The sequence below is a fragment of the Musa acuminata genome, chromosome BXJ2-7 (genome assembly GCF_036884655.1).
Source record: "Musa acuminata AAA Group cultivar baxijiao chromosome BXJ2-7, Cavendish_Baxijiao_AAA, whole genome shotgun sequence".
NCBI lineage: Eukaryota > Viridiplantae > Streptophyta > Magnoliopsida > Zingiberales > Musaceae > Musa > Musa acuminata.
In genome coordinates this window covers 3981217-3998581 of record NC_088344.1, presented here as the reverse complement: position 1 = coordinate 3998581, position 17365 = coordinate 3981217, and the positions used below count along the sequence as shown (strand labels likewise).

Below are 17365 nucleotides of genomic sequence, written 5' to 3'. Positions count from 1 at the left end.
ATGGACCATTTTACCCTTTGTTGTGCCACTGTTCAGAGCTTGTAAAGTCTGTTTGTAATTTGTATTGTCTACGAAGTGTTTTTCGGAGATGTTTGCTTGTGGATCCCGATTGAGGCGTTCTCTCTAGCCCGTTCTCTCTTTTGTTGGTCCTAAGGGACAATGGGAGGCTTGGAGGAGGCTAACCTTTGCGGACGGACACGCAGGAGTGCCGCACGACTTAGGTAAAACCAGCTAAGTCCGTGACAACACGGCAACATACTAAATAAGTATAATTTATTTTTTTTTTTAATTTCTCAAAAAATATTTAATTTTTTTTAAAAGAATAAATTATAATTATGATTGAAGGTTTCAAATTCTGATGGAAGATTTTGTGAAAAATACAAAAATGGAAACATAACGATCAATAATATTATCTTTTTCGAATGAAAGATAAAATCATATATTTAATTTGATTCAATGGTAAATATATTACTTTTATATTTTTTATATTTTTTCTTGTATTTAACCTAAGGGACAAGAACATTTTAATGCAAAATTAATCTGAGTTGGATCAATAAAATAAGTTCTTTTTCTACTTTTAGTATAAGTTATTGGGCTAACAAATTATATGTTATTTAATGAAAGTGGGAAACCCCCAATTAATTTTACATCAGAGACAATATTTACATTGATTTATAAGGATAGATTTATTATTTATTAATTTTAATTTAAATATTTTGATATGCGACTTGGATTCAATCAAGTTAATAAGTCAATTAACCCATTGAGAAGTTTGATCATAAAATAAATACAACAAATTGAATAGCTAATATAACAAAAAAAATTGGGGAAGTGTTCAAATAAAAATAATAATTTGCCTTCCAAAATTAATACAGTTTGGTGTGGTTAGAAAAATCTTCACACAAGATTTTATTTTTAGATTTTTTTTAAAAATTATTTTTATTTCTTTTACAAAAGAGACTATGTATCATTCCCAACAAATACATTTTCTTCATCCAATTTAGCCTTAAAGAAAGTATAATTGATATGTCTATTTAATGGCACAGTCTTAGCTTTAAAATCTAAAAAAAAACACACACACACACAAAGATATGTGTTTTATTAATTTTAATTTTAAATAGGAGTTTGCAAAGTGACAGTTGACTGTTGAGAGATAAAGTAGTATTAGCCGTGAGTTGAGAGATAAAGAACGGTGGAGATGTGAAGATCCGTGGGAGATCCTTACGAAAGTAGTACGAACGGTCGAGATTTACAGAGCCGGGGGAGATCCTTACCGGCAGTGGCGAGCCGATCTTTCAGATTCCACCCCTATTCTTTACCATATTTTTTGGGAATCATTTTCTGATTCCAAGAAATAATAAGGGCCTCAGTGCAACAATCTCAGGGGAAAATATGCTTACTCAAACAATGCCAAGGGCTTCATTGCAAAACTGCGTCACTCCAACGGCTAGTTTTGTCTACCGTTGAGCCCCAAACGTTCCGAAACTCCTCTTACAATCCTTAAATCAGCACGCTCTTCCTTTCCTTCTCCCGAAGTCGAATTCCCAAGAAGAAAGAAGAAGAAGAAGAAGATGGCGTACGCTTACACTCCCACCTACTACTCCTCCTTCCACGACACCATCACCTCCCTGTGCAAGTCGATCCTGCCCTTCGGCCTCAAGAGCCGGCGGCCGCCGCTGCCGGACCAGAAGCTGGCCAAGTGCCACTCCGACAGCCTTAAGTGGCAGCAGGACTCCTTCCACCGAATCCTTCACCTCATGGGCCTTCACAAGGAAGGAATGGTGCCCGAGAGCGACGTGGCCGCCTTCTGCACCCATATGCTCGACACCCTCATCGCCGCCCCCAGGGATCCAGACCCGCCCGGCGTCATCCGCGACAAGCTTCTCTTCTTGCAGGTTTTCCCAAATCAGAACCCCTTCTCTTTCCTCCTCGTCTTACATCTGCTTTCAATGTATGCCAAAAAAATGATCTTTTTTCCTTGAGAGAGGGAAAAGGAAGAGCAAGAATCGAAGCAGTTGTTCCTTTCAAGTGAATCTGAGGGCCTGCAAGTGATAAAAAAGGGATTTTTATTTCCCCCTTCTCTTGTAGGAATTGTTGTATGCTAAATGCATCTCCGCGGAGGTGTACCATTCATCCAAGAGGCCTCTGCTGCAGAGGCTCGCAATGCACGGCGCGGAGCTCGATTGCCGCGACGTGATCGTCCGGTGCCCGACGATGAGCTCCGAGGAGGAGTGGTCGTTCATAGAGCTCGGGGACAAAGAGCCCCCTCCGGCTGTAGAGAAGGCGAAGCACCGAACTCCCATCAAAGCCTTCATCGGCAATGCGGCGTCGTGGACGACGGGGAAGGGGAAGAAGGACTCCTCCCAAACGAACAAGGGGCCTTTAGGCTCCGTGGATGTGAACGCCATGGACCCATCAAGGCCTTCGATGGAGAACCCCTTTTGGGCCAGGAACCAACCGAGCGACAAGAGCTCGATCCTGATGCCGGAGGGCTCCCCGTTGATCCCCATCAAGTCCGACAAAGGGAAGAGGAAGGCATTCCAAGAGCTGTTCCGGAGAGAGAGGCGAGATGAGAACGAGAAAAGCGAGCCCCTAATTGCTGAGCCGGAAGAGAAACCGATGAGGCCGACGAAGAAGCACTGGGGACTTGACATGCTGAAGAAATGGAAGAGAGGTGGCGGCAACGAGGACGAATCCACCACTCCCTACTTGCCCCCGGGGAAGAGATCGGATGAGGTTTCGTCCATCGCCTGCACCCTTGCCGCGAGCCCCGTCGGCGAAGGCCCCGACACGAAGCGGCTCAAGAAGAAGATGCACTCTGACGAGGTCTGAGACATTGCAATCTGTTCATGCTGTAGACGGATAGATAGAAAGTATCTGAATCGTAAATGACTTTCACGGTCTTCTCTCCCTCTCGTTGAAGGTCTCAGCAGAGAAGATAAAGACGGAGCTCAGTCGAATTCAATCGGAGCTGTGCGCGAGGAATCCAAACCTTAATTTCTCGTAAACTCTATTCCGAGAACCAATGTCTTCCTTCTTCTATCTACAGGCATGATCACAAGGAGCGTTTACCTCTCTCCACTGTGACAGGGACGAACAGATCGAGGCAATATCAACCAAGCTTCCCATCGACAAGGCCGACTTGAACGACTTTTTTCCCAAGTGAGCTCTGAGGAAACGCTACTCTGTTGCGGCTTTGTTTCTAATGCAAGGAAACTCTACTCCATCGTTGCAGGTCATGGTGCGACAGGCACGGAGCCGTCGTGCTCGACGTGGTGAGGAAGGAGTTCAAAGGTCATGTGGGGGAGATGGAGGCCCTCCGTAGCTCTGCAAGAGACGAGCATGGCAGTGCAGAGAAATGGGTCGCCTTCCAAGAGAAGGATGACAGCTTCCATCTCAATCTCTTCTCTCACAAGTCATGAACCACAAGACTTCACATTGATCTCTCTCTCTCTCTCTCTCTCTCTCTCTCTCTCTCAAAGCATGCATGCATGCTGTCATAGTTCTTAGAATGTGTGTGATTCTTCTCTCTCCAAATTGATTTCTTTTGCTGTCTGTAAGTGAGAGACGTATGAATGAATCTCTTCCCAGTTCGTATCTACTGCAGAGGGGATTCCTTGACATACTCATATAGTCTTTTCCTGTCATCTCAATCATCTGATGCAATAAATGCAGACCCCAAACATCTTCTGCCATTCTGCAGCATTGAACAATCTCAATCGATAAAAGGTAAAAGACAATTGAATAGAATTGCTGCAATCAAAAGCTGAACACAGATTACATACTACACAAAGAAGTAAGAAATTTAACTCAATCATCTAAAGATATCCCAGAAATGACAATTGAATAGAATTTTGCTTACCTCAGTTTAAGTAGACAACATCATGAGGTCAGAAGAATTTTGATTTCCCAAAGCTTCGTACTTTCTTTTGGGCACTTCTTCGATATCCTCGTGACGCAGATATCAGATTGATGATGTCAAACTGTTGCAGAAAGCAAGAGAATTCAGATGTTGCATGAGAAGAATGGAGACGGATGGAAATGGCTTCCTTTTGGTTCGAAGAAAAAGGAACAGAGGTCACATGTGACAATGACCGAAATGGATTCGAGGAAAGAGGAATTGCAGAGATCTTCTTAGGTTACATATCACATAACCAAAAGAAGATCTAATTCTTCTTACGACAACACTATCGTCGAAGAAAGATTTTGATATCTATGGCTAAGTTTTATTAAGGCAAATATTCAAATAAATATTATATATTTTGAAGAAAGATTTTGACACTCGTCTTCTCGTCTCTTCCTATCCAACCACTATAAACGAAATAAGAACCAAAGAGAATCGTAATAATTTTTGATATTTATCTCTAAATATTTTAATACCAATAAAATGAGTTGTTTCATCCATATTAATTATCTTAAAATTTTTGACATAAAATACTGAGCAATAGTATTTTCATTAAATTCGAAAAAAGTAATGGTATTATGAAACTTTATATATCGTTATTCAAAAGTTTGTTTAAGATCATAAATAGATATTCTAAGTTTATAAGCCAAACTTTTCTTTCTTTGCAAATCCTTTAATTATTCCATATAGATTTTCTTATCTAAATCTTTATTTCAAAAATTTATTTTCATATCCATATGATATAAGTTAAGATCATAATAGGTTTCTAATATCATGATGATTTTTCGTGAGTTCATTTAAAAACTAGAAAAAATATCCTGCTGTAGTCAATGCTTTCTTTAGGGGCAAAACTATTGACTAGTTTATATAACTTGATATTCTTCTTTGAGTCATGTTTAATCTTAAAAATTTATTTATAAATCAATATTTTTATAATTATTGAACAACTAGATGATTTTCAAATACCACTAATCCATTTATTTTAACTCTTTTTCTATTATACCATTCACTTTTCAAGATCATTAATTTTCAAATTTTATAAAAATAATAAGGGGTCCTGATTGATTTTTATGTCATTATTTGATTCTTATAAATATACCACATAATTATTAGAAATGATATATCTCCTTTTCTTTTAAGATTTTCTCAAAACTAACAATTATGATTTTCTTATTAGATTATTAGCTATCACATTAATATCATATGAGAGTTTGTTAATATTATTTTATTATTTATCCCTCATCAATTTGTTCAATGATTTACGGAATAGCTATCTATCAAATAAAATATGATAAAGGAGCATTAATGTATATATCTTCAATATTAGGAATCAAGTAAAAGATCAAAATCTTGAACGTCATCTATAAAATTAACTACTGCTATTAAATATGATAATTTTTTATATTTTTATCTAATTATCTTCTGATTTCATTTGTGTACAATAACATGAGACTATTCATAATATATATATATATATATATATATATATATATATATATATATATATATATATATATATATATAGTCATATTTCGATAGATCATGTGGTGAAATTTTATTCTCCATACAATTGAAAACATGAAATGATCCACATATGTAAGTATATATAATCTCAAGGAGTTTATCAAACTATATTTTATTTCAAACACTTGACTATCAAATTGTTACAAACTTAATATTTATCTTAATTTTTTTATAAATCATTATACATAATTTTATAATTAATTTTTATTAATCATAAATATATTGAGTTTGTTATCAATAAAAGATAATAATATCCTAATAATTATAGATTAAAAAACTAAATTTTTAGAATCATCTTCAAAATCCATCACATGAATCATCTTTAAATATAAACAATAAGTAATTATGCCTATCGCTTAAGATGATTTTGCTAGTCATAGGTGCCTTATAAGTCAATCATATGAGTGATAACACGTGTGACATGATACATACTCTTTTTGTTTATTATTTATTTAATATTTTTTCACTTTATATTATCTTTTACATATATTGTGATGTTTGTGGATTTGTACAATGAGAATCAGATAATGATGAGATCACGATAATGAGATTAATTCACCTTTAAATATAGACTCTAAATAATTTCGATCATAGATTATTCGAAAGGGACATCGAGATAATCGAATAAATATTGTATATCCGTTCATATGATGGAGGCGGATTGATCTTCATTATAACTCGAATAGTAATCAAAATATCATGAGACTTTTCTTATTTTAATTTTAATTCTTCCACATATATAAGTTTTATTTATCCTTTATTTGTGTATGTAATGAATTGTAAATGAGCTAAATTAAGAAGGAAGAAAATTAAGAATAAATTATACAACAAAAGCTCACTATGTCAAAATTTTTAAACTTTGTAGCATTGTTAGTGGATTTATCCTAGAATTCTTCGAATATCATAATAATAAGCTGTAATCAGTTTTTTCTTGAAGGTACTGTTAACAAATTTCAATACACAAATTATATTCTATAATAAAATCTAAATATTATTAGTAATTGTCATAAAACTAGGTGTAAAGAGCTCTTTCCCAATTATTTATTTCAATTACATGTACTATAGAATTTTCAATAATTAAGTCTATAATCCTTTCGGCAAGTCCGGATAGTAATATAATGGGAAGTACTATTGTAAAATAAAAATAATATAATATTAGTGTCTTGAGTTTTTTTTAATAAATGTTAAACTATTGATATCATCATTATTTCATCTTTAGGTAAAATATTAACATATCTAGTACTCACATAAAATTTTATAATTTTGAAGGATCAATATCATTATTATGGAATATTATTGCTACATTTAGGTATATAAGTATAAACTATAAGGATATCTAAAATAATATTATTATACCTCATCATGTAAGTATTTAAAATAGATATTTCTTTAGGATCATCTAAATATCCTAATTATATATGTTATTTTGAATATTATTTTTTAATATCATTTATAACTAATTCTAAATATAATTTTATAAATTTATTAGTCCAAAATATATTAGCAACTATAAAAATAATATAAAAGTATAAAATATATATTAAATATCATATAAATGATAAAATATTTATTATAATTTATACCTCTAAGTCTAAGACCACTTTAGAGATTACAAGTCATATAAAACTTAAAAATATAAATTATAAATAATATTCACATAATTTTAATTACTATAATTTATGTAGAAATAATTTAATAATAATAAATAATAATCATAATATTTTTCAAACATTAATCAGCCAAAATGAAAACTTATATGATGACTGTAATCATAATAAAACAAAAATTATACCTTTATGTGAAAAATAAATATTATTTTATAATTATATATATATATATATATATATATATATATATATATATATATATATATATATGAATAACTCTATAAATATCCAATAATAATAATAATTAGAAATTAAATACCACAAGCAAATAAAAATATCAATATTTAATAAATAAAAACTTTAAACGAACACTATAAATTTTTTTAATTCCATAAAGGATCCTAAATTGGCCCAATCAACCCTATTTAATTGGGCCACCCAAATTGGGTTCAATCTATTTTGGACCAACCACAAGTCCATTTAGACTAATCAAGATTGATTTGGAATTGCCAACATCTAATTGATCTAAACCCGAAATTAGGTCAGTAAAAATCTTAAAAGAGAAAGTCAAAGTTGGACTTTGATTTAGTAGGTCAAAATGAGGGCTTTAAATCTAGGTAAAATCTATATTTGATCATGTGTATCTTTTTTTTTAATCTGTAAACATATTATCATTCCATTTAAAAATAATAATGATATCGATATATAAAGACAACTAGACTTTTTTTTTTTGTTCCTCTTAGAAAAATATTAATCTTTTCTGCATACAAAGTAATTATATTTAACGATCAGCTAACAGACCGGTCGAAAAAGAGGAACTAAACAAATGCAAGAATTCAGGAGCCTAATGTATCTTTGATTTTATTGGAGGAATCTCGATGAACCGTCGAAAGCTGAAGAGAGAGAAAGGAGATAGGGAGAGGAGACACATCACGAGATTCGTGTGGGATATTGAGAGGTGCGCCACATGAATACAATTCGAATATTATCCTAGTCGGTTATTTCATGATTCAGTTTAAGTTGAGGCACATTACGAGTTGAGCGATGTCGAAGCTGTTAGATAATTGTATAAAAGCGGATGGATATGACGTTGACCAGTGATCATGGTCAACGAATAAATTGACCAGATGGCTGATGTGAAGGCCTGCAGAAAGATAGAAGCACCATAGGACGGATATCGTGGGACTGCCTCTATGTCATCAGATCAGCCCTTTACAAGGTAAGCAATCACGGGCTTGCCAGGGTTGACTTGCAGCCCAAGATCCAACGTTGACCTTAAGCAATACGAGGCAATCGAGGTATACCAAGTTGGTCGATCAATCAATAATGATAGAGCTTTGGCGACACACGCACCAGCAATTATAGTACACATCTTATCACCAAATATCTAAATGTTAAAAAAAAAAAAAGAATGTTATGAATAAAATAACATATACACTGTCACAACAGTCTCTCTCTCTCTCTCTCTCTGTCTCTCTCTCTCTATCTCTCTACGTTCACGGTACAGTTTTCTCCAATGATGATAATTTATCAAGTCATATTAAACTTCGCAACAGGTTTAATAAGATGACCATCTAATTCCACAAATGCATGAAAGACATTTTCCATCTCCCAAGAGACTTGGTTGGTATCAACAGAGAAATCCATGCATCTTTTACAAGTTGGCATACGGGCATTATCCCAATTCCCTGGTCCAATACAACCGATTCTTTGTTAACCAAAGCCAGCAATGGTGTCAAAAGAATGATGAACATATGCTAAAAAGAATTTGCTGGAATCACACTGATCACATGCATCATGTTTAAGGTCAATTAAACATGAAAGAGTGTCTAGCGATAACTCACATGCACCGCCCCAATACATTGAGATATCAGGACTTGGATCATTCATTAATCATATTAAAGAAACAAGTTGCCTTCTTGCCATTCTAATTTCAAGTGACTGAACAAGAGCAAGTTCGTATTGAAGTACCTTCAATCCTCATCACCGGCGTGCTCCAATAAATAGTTTGCAGCCAACTGCTCGTTCCTGTCGCAAGCTAAGAATGCTTCGATAACGCTTGCTCGGTCAAAACCCATTGCTTCAAGCTGATCAACATTCTAAACATGTCAGAATATCATAACAGAAATAACATACAAGCATGTATCAAGACTAAAGAGGACTAATCAGCATACTCGTCCAATTGCCTCCTGCTCTTCTGCTGTCACATTTATGGTATGTGGCATCTCATCTTGCTCAGGCTGATCAAACATATCCCTGAGAAAATTTAATAAGCAAACATTTGAGACTTCTGATATGGCGATATCAGAAACTTCTAGGTAGAATAAGACCTTAATAAACAAAGCTACAAAATTTACAGACCCAAGCAAGATTACAAACTTGACCTACAAGTCAAACACTTATTCCAAGGGAATGAGGAATATATAAGATTGTTTAATTAATATAGTAAAGAAGACAGTTGCAAGCCTTAGCAATTATGATAAAATTAAGAGAAGCTTTTCATTGAATATTTTCTTTTTACGCTGGAAATTGTTTAAGCTTTTAGATTTCTTCTTTATCACACTAAAGCATAAATAGTTCATGACAGAATGAAACTATCCATCAATTTGAAATTTTCGCATGAAAACCAATATAGTTCAGATCTCTTCCTTCTATTTTGGTTCTTATTGTCATGATCAAAAGTTTCACATGCCATTATGCTCTAACTATAACATTCCTCTGAACCTCATGTCTGCTCCAATTCTTAAGCATGAGTGCTTTAGCACAAGCACCAGATACTTGATCAGAAAGATTGCCATAAACAGAATAGGAGCATCCTAATTGAAACAAAATAAAACTATTTATCTAACCATGAGATAGTTTTTGTCAAACGGGGGTCTGACAAGGAAAGAAATGAAATTCTGATTCATATGGATACCACTGGATGAAAAAACAAACTCTAAGATTAACTAGAGTAATATTTTACTTTTGTTATAGCAGTAAAACGTATCAGTTAACAAAATTAAGAAAAGGAATAATATAGATGCCACAGATTTTACATAAGATATATCAAGTTTTCTGTTTTATCTCTAAATCATCCCCATCTTCTACCCAATATATCCTACTCTCTCCATTTTGTTTGCCATGCGCCCCCACCCTCATATACACAATCCACCAATAAAAACATAACAACAGTCAAACAAAATCTCAAGCTCAACTACCGCAATGCAGGCACCCCCCATGACCATTGCTTTCATAGAACAGCAACTCTCCCCCAACACAATCCTCATACTCCTTCACCACCCTTAATGTCCTTGCTTGTCCCACATTTACCCATGTCTCCCACTCCATTACTATACTGTTTCTCCATAAATCCACTTATCCCATCCCTAATCCACTTAGGCAACATCCATTTCACTTCATCATCCCAATCAACTCCATCCTCGAGATTTTTTTCATCAGCTAGAGAATTGGCAACAACACAACCAAATATTTAACTAAAAGATAGTATATATATCTACTACCAAGACCCTGGATTTAGCTGATATCTCAAACTAAACTGAGCCTCCCAAACTGTGCTATACAGCATCAATACCTAGATATCTATTCAACAGAAATAGGAAATTTAGGATATTCAAATCAACATCACCTATATAACTTGCATTAATATGCTCACCCTTCAAGGCCTTCAATAGGTTCATTTATTAACTGAAGAAACTCTGCGTGATGCTCCTGTATTAGTCTTAAAAGTTGAGGGTTTTGCTTGCTTAGTTCCTGAAGCATTGGCTGCAAGACAAGCAATTGTTAAAAACACAAATTATATTTACAAAATAAAATTTACACCTCAAATAAAAATTCTGACCTGCAAAATCTGTGGATTTGCTTGAACCATTGCTCGCAAGGCTAAGAACTACAACAACAGTAAGAAGTCTTAAAATAGCAAAACTGTAAAATCAAAACCAACTAAAGGTGTCCAAGTTCCTAAGTCCAATCCAATGACAATTCTTTTTTTACCACAAATAATGCCCAACATTAGTAGGTACATATGCATCTTTGATGACCTTGGTTTAAGACCTAATCAAAAGCTAACATGAAAATTCCACCATGCCGAATTTTACAACATAAAACACTCCAACATCTGCAGAACAGCCATTTCAAAGTAGATGATTTCCTGGTATTCTCCAATATAAATCAACTAAGCTGTATATAGTGAATCAGTTCCAGAAGACACAGAACTTCACTGATCAAACTTAGATTGAAACAAGCTAACAAGTCAGCAATTCAACCCAAGAATGATCTCGTGATCCACATCAATTCCACAACCGACCTTGAGCACAACTATAGCCTTACAAGCACTTCTAGACTTTAAAACAAAAAAATTATAAAACAATTATATGGCCATTGATGTATTATGGATCCAAATGTTGGAAAAAATGATCACAAAATTAGCATAGAAGAAATGAGAGTGGTAAGATCAATATTTAGTGTTGCAAAAGAAAAATACAGACTAAAAGAATTCCATCCAAAAAATCAAAGGTAAAACCAACCAGAAGGAAAAGCATCGAAAGTAGTTTCAACATATGGATAGAAGATAATCATCGGAAACAACGCTGTATTAGTACTAGTGATGGTGGTGGCGGTGGATAGCAAATTCCTTACTTCAGCTATAGGAAATATCTTGTAAAGGAGACCATTTAGAACAAAGTTAATTTTCATTCTTTTTGTTCATAATTTATTTCAACCTGGCATACAAATGCTACCATTCCCTTAATGTAATTATCGGTTAAACTGGAAGGTAATAAAACACATTCAACTTGCTCCAAGCATTCCTTGCATATACAGTCTAAACTAGATAATTCCTGCTAAAAACTTATAGGATGACCTGATATTCAGCATTCTTGAACTATAATTTTGATATGTTATAAATTTATGTGCTTCGGAGCACGAGATAATCTATTTCTTTTTGCAGATAGGACAATTAAAGCCACTATCGATGTAAGCCCAACTCTATAAAAAGAAAAAAAAAAAAGGATCTAAAGTAGGATTAGACATGTGAGCAAGGTGACAAAGGATTAAAAGCATATTGTGCAGATTAGCATGCCTGTGGATTATTTCTAAGGAAGTCCAGAGATCCACCTCCAGCACCCACTCCAGGATTAGTATTACCCTGTTACAGTTAAATCAGTAGGCCTTTTAACTGCCACTATACCAAAAGAAAACATACTCATTGAGATATAGTGTTGAACCTGTGGGAACATATTCAATGGAGCAGAATTAGGAAGTCCAGACAGAAATCCTGGAGCAGTTGCATCAGTTGGGTTGGCCCCTTGACTAGATGCCTGAGACAAAGGGAAGGGATCAACTGGAACTGCAATTTCTGTTGTTGCTGGAATACCCTGATATAAAATTATAACATTGTCAATGATAAGTATAATTTTTTTTGACAGTTCTGCTGTGAAAATATATCAACTGCATACAGAGTATAAGTATTCCACAGCACGCTCTGGGTTGTTGTAAGCAGCACGAAGTGCAAGAAGAACTGTGTCTCTATCCCAGTTGCCACCACCCATCTCCAGCAATTGACTAACCATCTGCTCAAGATTACTCCCTGCAATTAAATTGGATGCAGCTTGACCATAGGTATCAGCAGATACCCTACAAAAAGAAGGATCCCGGTTACATTTCCAAGCATGCAAATGTTTTTAGATGAAGAGCCACAAAAATGTCGAAGAGACAAGATTATTCACCTAGAAACAGGACATTAGAATTTAGAGGTCACTTATATTATTAGGTAAAAGAACAGTCAACAATTAGTTTGCTTCAACCTCTTACTCTAAAGTATGAATCTAAGTAAGAAACATCAAACACAAAAATGGTCATCGTAAGAGAACATTCTCCACTAGATTGACCACTAACATCTTCATCCAAGCCTTTCTTTGAAATAATGGGTTGTCCATTGCATTCAACTTAAACTGAGACGAACCAATTTTAGAATCGGTTATCAAATCGATGATCACATTCCAAAGCCAGTGCCTAGTTCAAGAAATTTTTGGCAAAAGTCAGGGTTTTTTTAATCATCGTCCCTGGCTGGACTGGTAACAGTCCAACTCATACCAGCATCCAGACACATGGTTTGCTGCTATGTGCTGCAGTACCAAGGAGGGGAAGAGGAGGATTACCAGTGGCTGGAGGCAGGTGGCAACACGCCCTAAGGGGCTTGGGGGGGGAATACAGGTTTAATTGGGTTGTTAATTGAAATATGGACTGGGCCAGAACCATCAAAATGGGTTGGTCCACAGCCTAGTTCTCCATCAGACGGTATTTACCACGCAGTTAATCCTGGTGTCTTGATGCATAAAAGTCCAAGAGTAGTAGTATTATCTAAATAGTTTCTCAAGAAGCCTCACTAGTGTAGGTGACTGTTCCAACAAATAACAAATGCCATGGTTGTCATTTTTTGGGACTTCTATGTGATACGAGTTATAATGCAGTTGTTTCACTTGTCATTTCTTTTGTTTTAGTCAACAATCCACCCAATTAGCACAATGCTTGACAACATGTTACGGTCAAAGGGTTACATATCAGATTATATCTCCTAGCTAGGATTTATCTGAATTTTCAGCAGAATTTAGCACCAAACTTAACTATTTATTTGCATCACAAGAAGAGGATCTTATTTTTTAATTTGAGTAAACCATTCAATAAACTTAAAGAAAGCATAACATTCAACAAATGAACATAGGAAAAGCACACAATCTATACTCTATAGTCTATTACAAATTCAAAAAAGCATTGTTTACCTTCAATTGCACTTAGATGACAAATAATAAAATAATCAAGCATACACAAACTATAAAGGTTGCCACTTTGTCCTTGTACGTATCAAATCATACTATAGAATTTGAATTATTTCTCACTCTATGCATTCTAGAACAAGCAAATACTAATTGTAAACAGAACTCATACTCCAAGTTTGATCCTTGAGATCCAATTGAAGAACTCACTGGGACTCTGAAACAAGAAAGTATCAAACAAACAAGTCAGATAAAACAACATAGATGATATGGCAACTTCAATTAAGGTGCATATTTTTTAGGAAGGGGAAAGGACTCTTAGTGCACTCACGGAGTTGGTGGTGCAGCTTGTGCTGCTACTTGTGGTGGAGCTTGTACTGGAACTTGGGTTGGGGCTTCTTTAGGAGTAGGATGCTGGACTGCAGAAGTCGCCGAAGGCTGTCAACAAAAAGATTTAGTCAGAAACTAACATATGCTCATTCATTCAGAAAAAAAGATATGTAACATATGATACACCTGGGCTGACGAAGATCCACTAGATCCTGCAGCTTTACTCTGAAAAATAATGAAGCAATGAGACATTAATACAGAAACAAGAAATTAACAGATGGTTATTCAGTAATTATTACTGCAAAATGCTTGCAATCAGAATTTTTGTTAATGACAGACATACGAATGACCAGCACAGCGTTTGCCATTGTTAGATTCATCTTGGCAATTGAAGCTTTCAAAGAAGAAGACAGAAGTCGCCTGTTTCAATCGGCGCTAAAACTCATGGTAAATTAACCTAGATGATTGGTGTGGAAAATAGATATGAAAGCCCCTAAAAACTATAGAAATATTCTACTATAAAACATTAGCGTTTGTAGATATATTCTACTAGGTGAAATTCAGAAAAGCATTATTTCTCATATTTCTCACTTTTGTTGGAATTGTCCTAGTTGCATGTGGCCATTCCATAAAGGTATACTTTTTAAAGACAAGCTTAAACCTGTATATCTCTGGTTACATCATAACTGCAAAACTAATTTTGGATTTACATTACAAGTTACACAACCAAGCTAATCTATTTACAAAAGCTCAAGCATATTGCACGTTAAATGTGCAGACCTTGCTAAGCATGACAACAAGAAAACCATCTTCTTTAACTTTGTTCTCTTCCAATGTGGTTTCATCTTTCAAAACTTTTCCATTGTGAATCAACAACTGTTGCCCCCACGGATAACTGTCTTTTCCTTGTATTTGCTCAATATTTTTCTTCACGGCCATAATCTGACATACAATAAGAAAATATTCCATCAGCAAACTGCTAGACGACAAAAGCATTTAAAAATAAAAAAGTAATCATCATAAACAAGTATCACATTTGAATTTAAGAGTCAAACTCTAATAACATTTTTTTTAACAATCTCAACCATAAGTTTTTCATTTTATTTTTGAATCATCCAACAAATGTGATCAGTGTCAGCAACCTTGAATAGAATGCACAGGACAGCACATTCTATGCACTAAGAATGCAAGTATAGATGTTAAAAAGTAAAATCCTTAAATCATGATCAAATAGATAATCTGAAAGTAATTTCTCATAAGCATAGAAGCCAATGTATTTCCTTATAAAGGCTGTCAATCTAATGAACTGACAGGTTACAGAAACCTCCGACAACGATCGATTTAGTGTCACCAAGTTTGTTACCGCAGAGCACACGCACAACTTAACCATTTTGATCATTTCCCCCCTTTCCTCACTGAATCTTCAATCTCCTTCATTCCACGCCTTGTATGGGATAAAATATCAAGTTAAGAAACAGATGTCAAGAGGCTTATGAGTCCGAATCGCAAAAACACAAACCCAACTACTCCATCGGAATTTAATTATGATGGCATTCAAAAGTTGAATATGAATGCAATTGTGATCTAAGCCCTGGACAGAAGAACCATCGACGAGAAAGGAAACTAAGTTAGAGAAGAAGAGAGTACGTTTCATCACTCGAAATAACAAAGCAAGAGATCAAGAACCGGGAAATGGTCCTCGGGAAGAACCGTTCCAAAGGAACAGAGATGGGGGGTTTGGTGGGCTCGGGATTGTACCGTATCGTTGGGCTGAACCCGGATTTCGAAGTGGGTGCCCTTCAGCGTCTTCACCGTCAGCTTCATCGCGATCAACCCCCTTCTTTCCCCGTCTCCTTACAGCCTCTCGAGAGCGGGCAAGAGAGAGAGAGAGAGAGAGAGATGGGCGGAACCCTAACTCGGAAGAAAAGGAAAGAAAATGGAAAAGGGGGCTCAGTTTTCAAAAATTACTTGTCTACCGGTTTTACTGCGTCCTCGTCTACCAGTCAACAGGCTCATGACGATGGCTGTGGGTCCCTGCTGGCCCCCCGGTCTGTCCAATGACATAAAAGGTACGCTTCGAGCAACTAAAGAGAGTAGAAATATCATTGCCTTTGGTTTCTTTTCCTTTTTGCATGCTTTGGTTGATTCCCTTATTTCCCTCCGAAGTTGTTTTTTTTTCGTACGTATTTCCATAAATCAAAGTCCTTTTTTTTTGTGCTTAGACTGTTATTATGGTAAAATTAAGATTTTTTTTTTCACCGAACGAGCATGAAACATATTGATCAAATCAAACATCAAACTCTTAAAAAAATTCTTAAAGACTCAAATAATATATATATATATATATATATATATATATATATATATATATATATATATATATATATTCCATTAATGGGAAGTTAGTGGCAGAGGCATATTTGCTACACATCATGTTTTAGTAGAACATTGTATTTGGAGAATTTGAGTGTGGATTGGCATTTTGTAAACTTGGCATGACACATTAAAATCGTCAAATTCTAAATGGCATATTATAGATTATAAACATGCATTTAATTTGAGCTTAATACACTATCTTATATAAATAAAAATGAAATCTACTACTACATCATCCATAAATAAATATTACAAACATAAAAAAAGCTAAGTTACAAATCATAATTGGTGTCATGGACTAGTTAGTAGTACCCTTGTCCTGTGCTGCATTATCAATTAAAAAAGGACTAATTTCTTTGATGTTATATAAAATTTAATTCATCAAGAGATTCAAGGAAAACTATTTTGTGCTTTACATTTTCCACAGGACAGAAGTCAAACTTACAACCATAGTTTGATGAAAAAGCTACATTTTAGTCTAAATGAAAAAGAATATGGATAGTGGACAGCAGTCATAATACATATCAAAATTCACCTTCTTTTTAGGTGCATGCAACTGAGACAACATGAAAGTGCATGGGAACCTCACTATAAAATTTAGACAATATTGCTTTTGCCAAGAAACAAAAAGGGTAAAGCTGATAACAAAAAAATAAAATTATAGAGCTGAAAAAAAAATTCTCATACCTGAGAAAACAGGAGAGGAAATCACCATGAATTCAATACAAAAAAAAAGAGTCCATAATACATATCAAAATTAGATAAGAAAAGGTCATTGAACAGTTTTATATTTCCATATTGATCAATGGGTATCATCACCAGAAAACAATTACTTCAAACCTATAGAAATC

General features: G+C 34.7%; 2 protein-coding genes across 2 annotated transcripts; one reads left to right on the top strand and one right to left on the bottom strand.

The window, feature by feature from the left end:
- Window positions 1-1519: 1519 nt before the first annotated feature.
- Window positions 1520-3474, top strand: LOC103990579 (uncharacterized). Its single transcript, XM_065116197.1, has 5 exons — window positions 1520-1895; window positions 2089-2826; window positions 2924-3003; window positions 3091-3162; window positions 3236-3474. Exons 1-5 carry the CDS (start codon window positions 1572-1574, stop codon window positions 3420-3422), a joined length of 1401 nt encoding a protein of 466 aa, XP_064972269.1. The 5' UTR covers window positions 1520-1571; the 3' UTR covers window positions 3423-3474.
- A 4912-nt stretch (window positions 3475-8386) lies between these two features.
- Window positions 8387-16077, bottom strand: LOC103990580 (ubiquitin receptor RAD23b). The gene is made up of 13 exons (XM_065116196.1): window positions 15897-16077; window positions 14919-15080; window positions 14325-14363; window positions 14140-14246; window positions 13981-14025; window positions 12492-12669; window positions 12261-12410; window positions 12116-12181; window positions 10877-10924; window positions 10691-10800; window positions 9210-9291; window positions 9007-9122; window positions 8387-8723 (listed from the first exon to the last, which is right to left on the bottom strand). The coding sequence occupies exons 1-12, from the start codon at window positions 15960-15962 to the stop codon at window positions 9009-9011; spliced, it is 1167 nt and encodes a 388-aa protein (XP_064972268.1). The 5' UTR covers window positions 15963-16077; the 3' UTR covers window positions 8387-8723; window positions 9007-9008.
- Window positions 16078-17365: the final 1288 nt, after the last annotated feature.

Excerpts from the sequence above, each read along its gene's own strand:
- LOC103990580 (XM_065116196.1), bottom strand. The coding sequence starts at position 15,962 with ATGAAGCTGACGGTGAAGACGCTGAAGGGCACCCACTTCGAAATCCGG. Across the intron at positions 14,247-14,324 it reads GTGGATCTTCGTCAGCCCAG|CCTTCGGCGACTTCTGCAGT; the intron begins GTGTATCATATG and ends TTTTGTTGACAG. Across the intron at positions 10,925-12,115 it reads TCCTTAGAAATAATCCACAG|TTCTTAGCCTTGCGAGCAAT; the intron begins GCATGCTAATCT and ends CTGTTGTTGTAG.
- LOC103990579 (XM_065116197.1), top strand. The coding sequence starts at position 1,572 with ATGGCGTACGCTTACACTCCCACCTACTACTCCTCCTTCCACGACACC. Across the intron at positions 3,004-3,090 it reads AATCCAAACCTTAATTTCTC|GGACGAACAGATCGAGGCAA; the intron begins GTAAACTCTATT and ends CCACTGTGACAG. Across the intron at positions 3,163-3,235 it reads TTGAACGACTTTTTTCCCAA|GTCATGGTGCGACAGGCACG; the intron begins GTGAGCTCTGAG and ends CCATCGTTGCAG.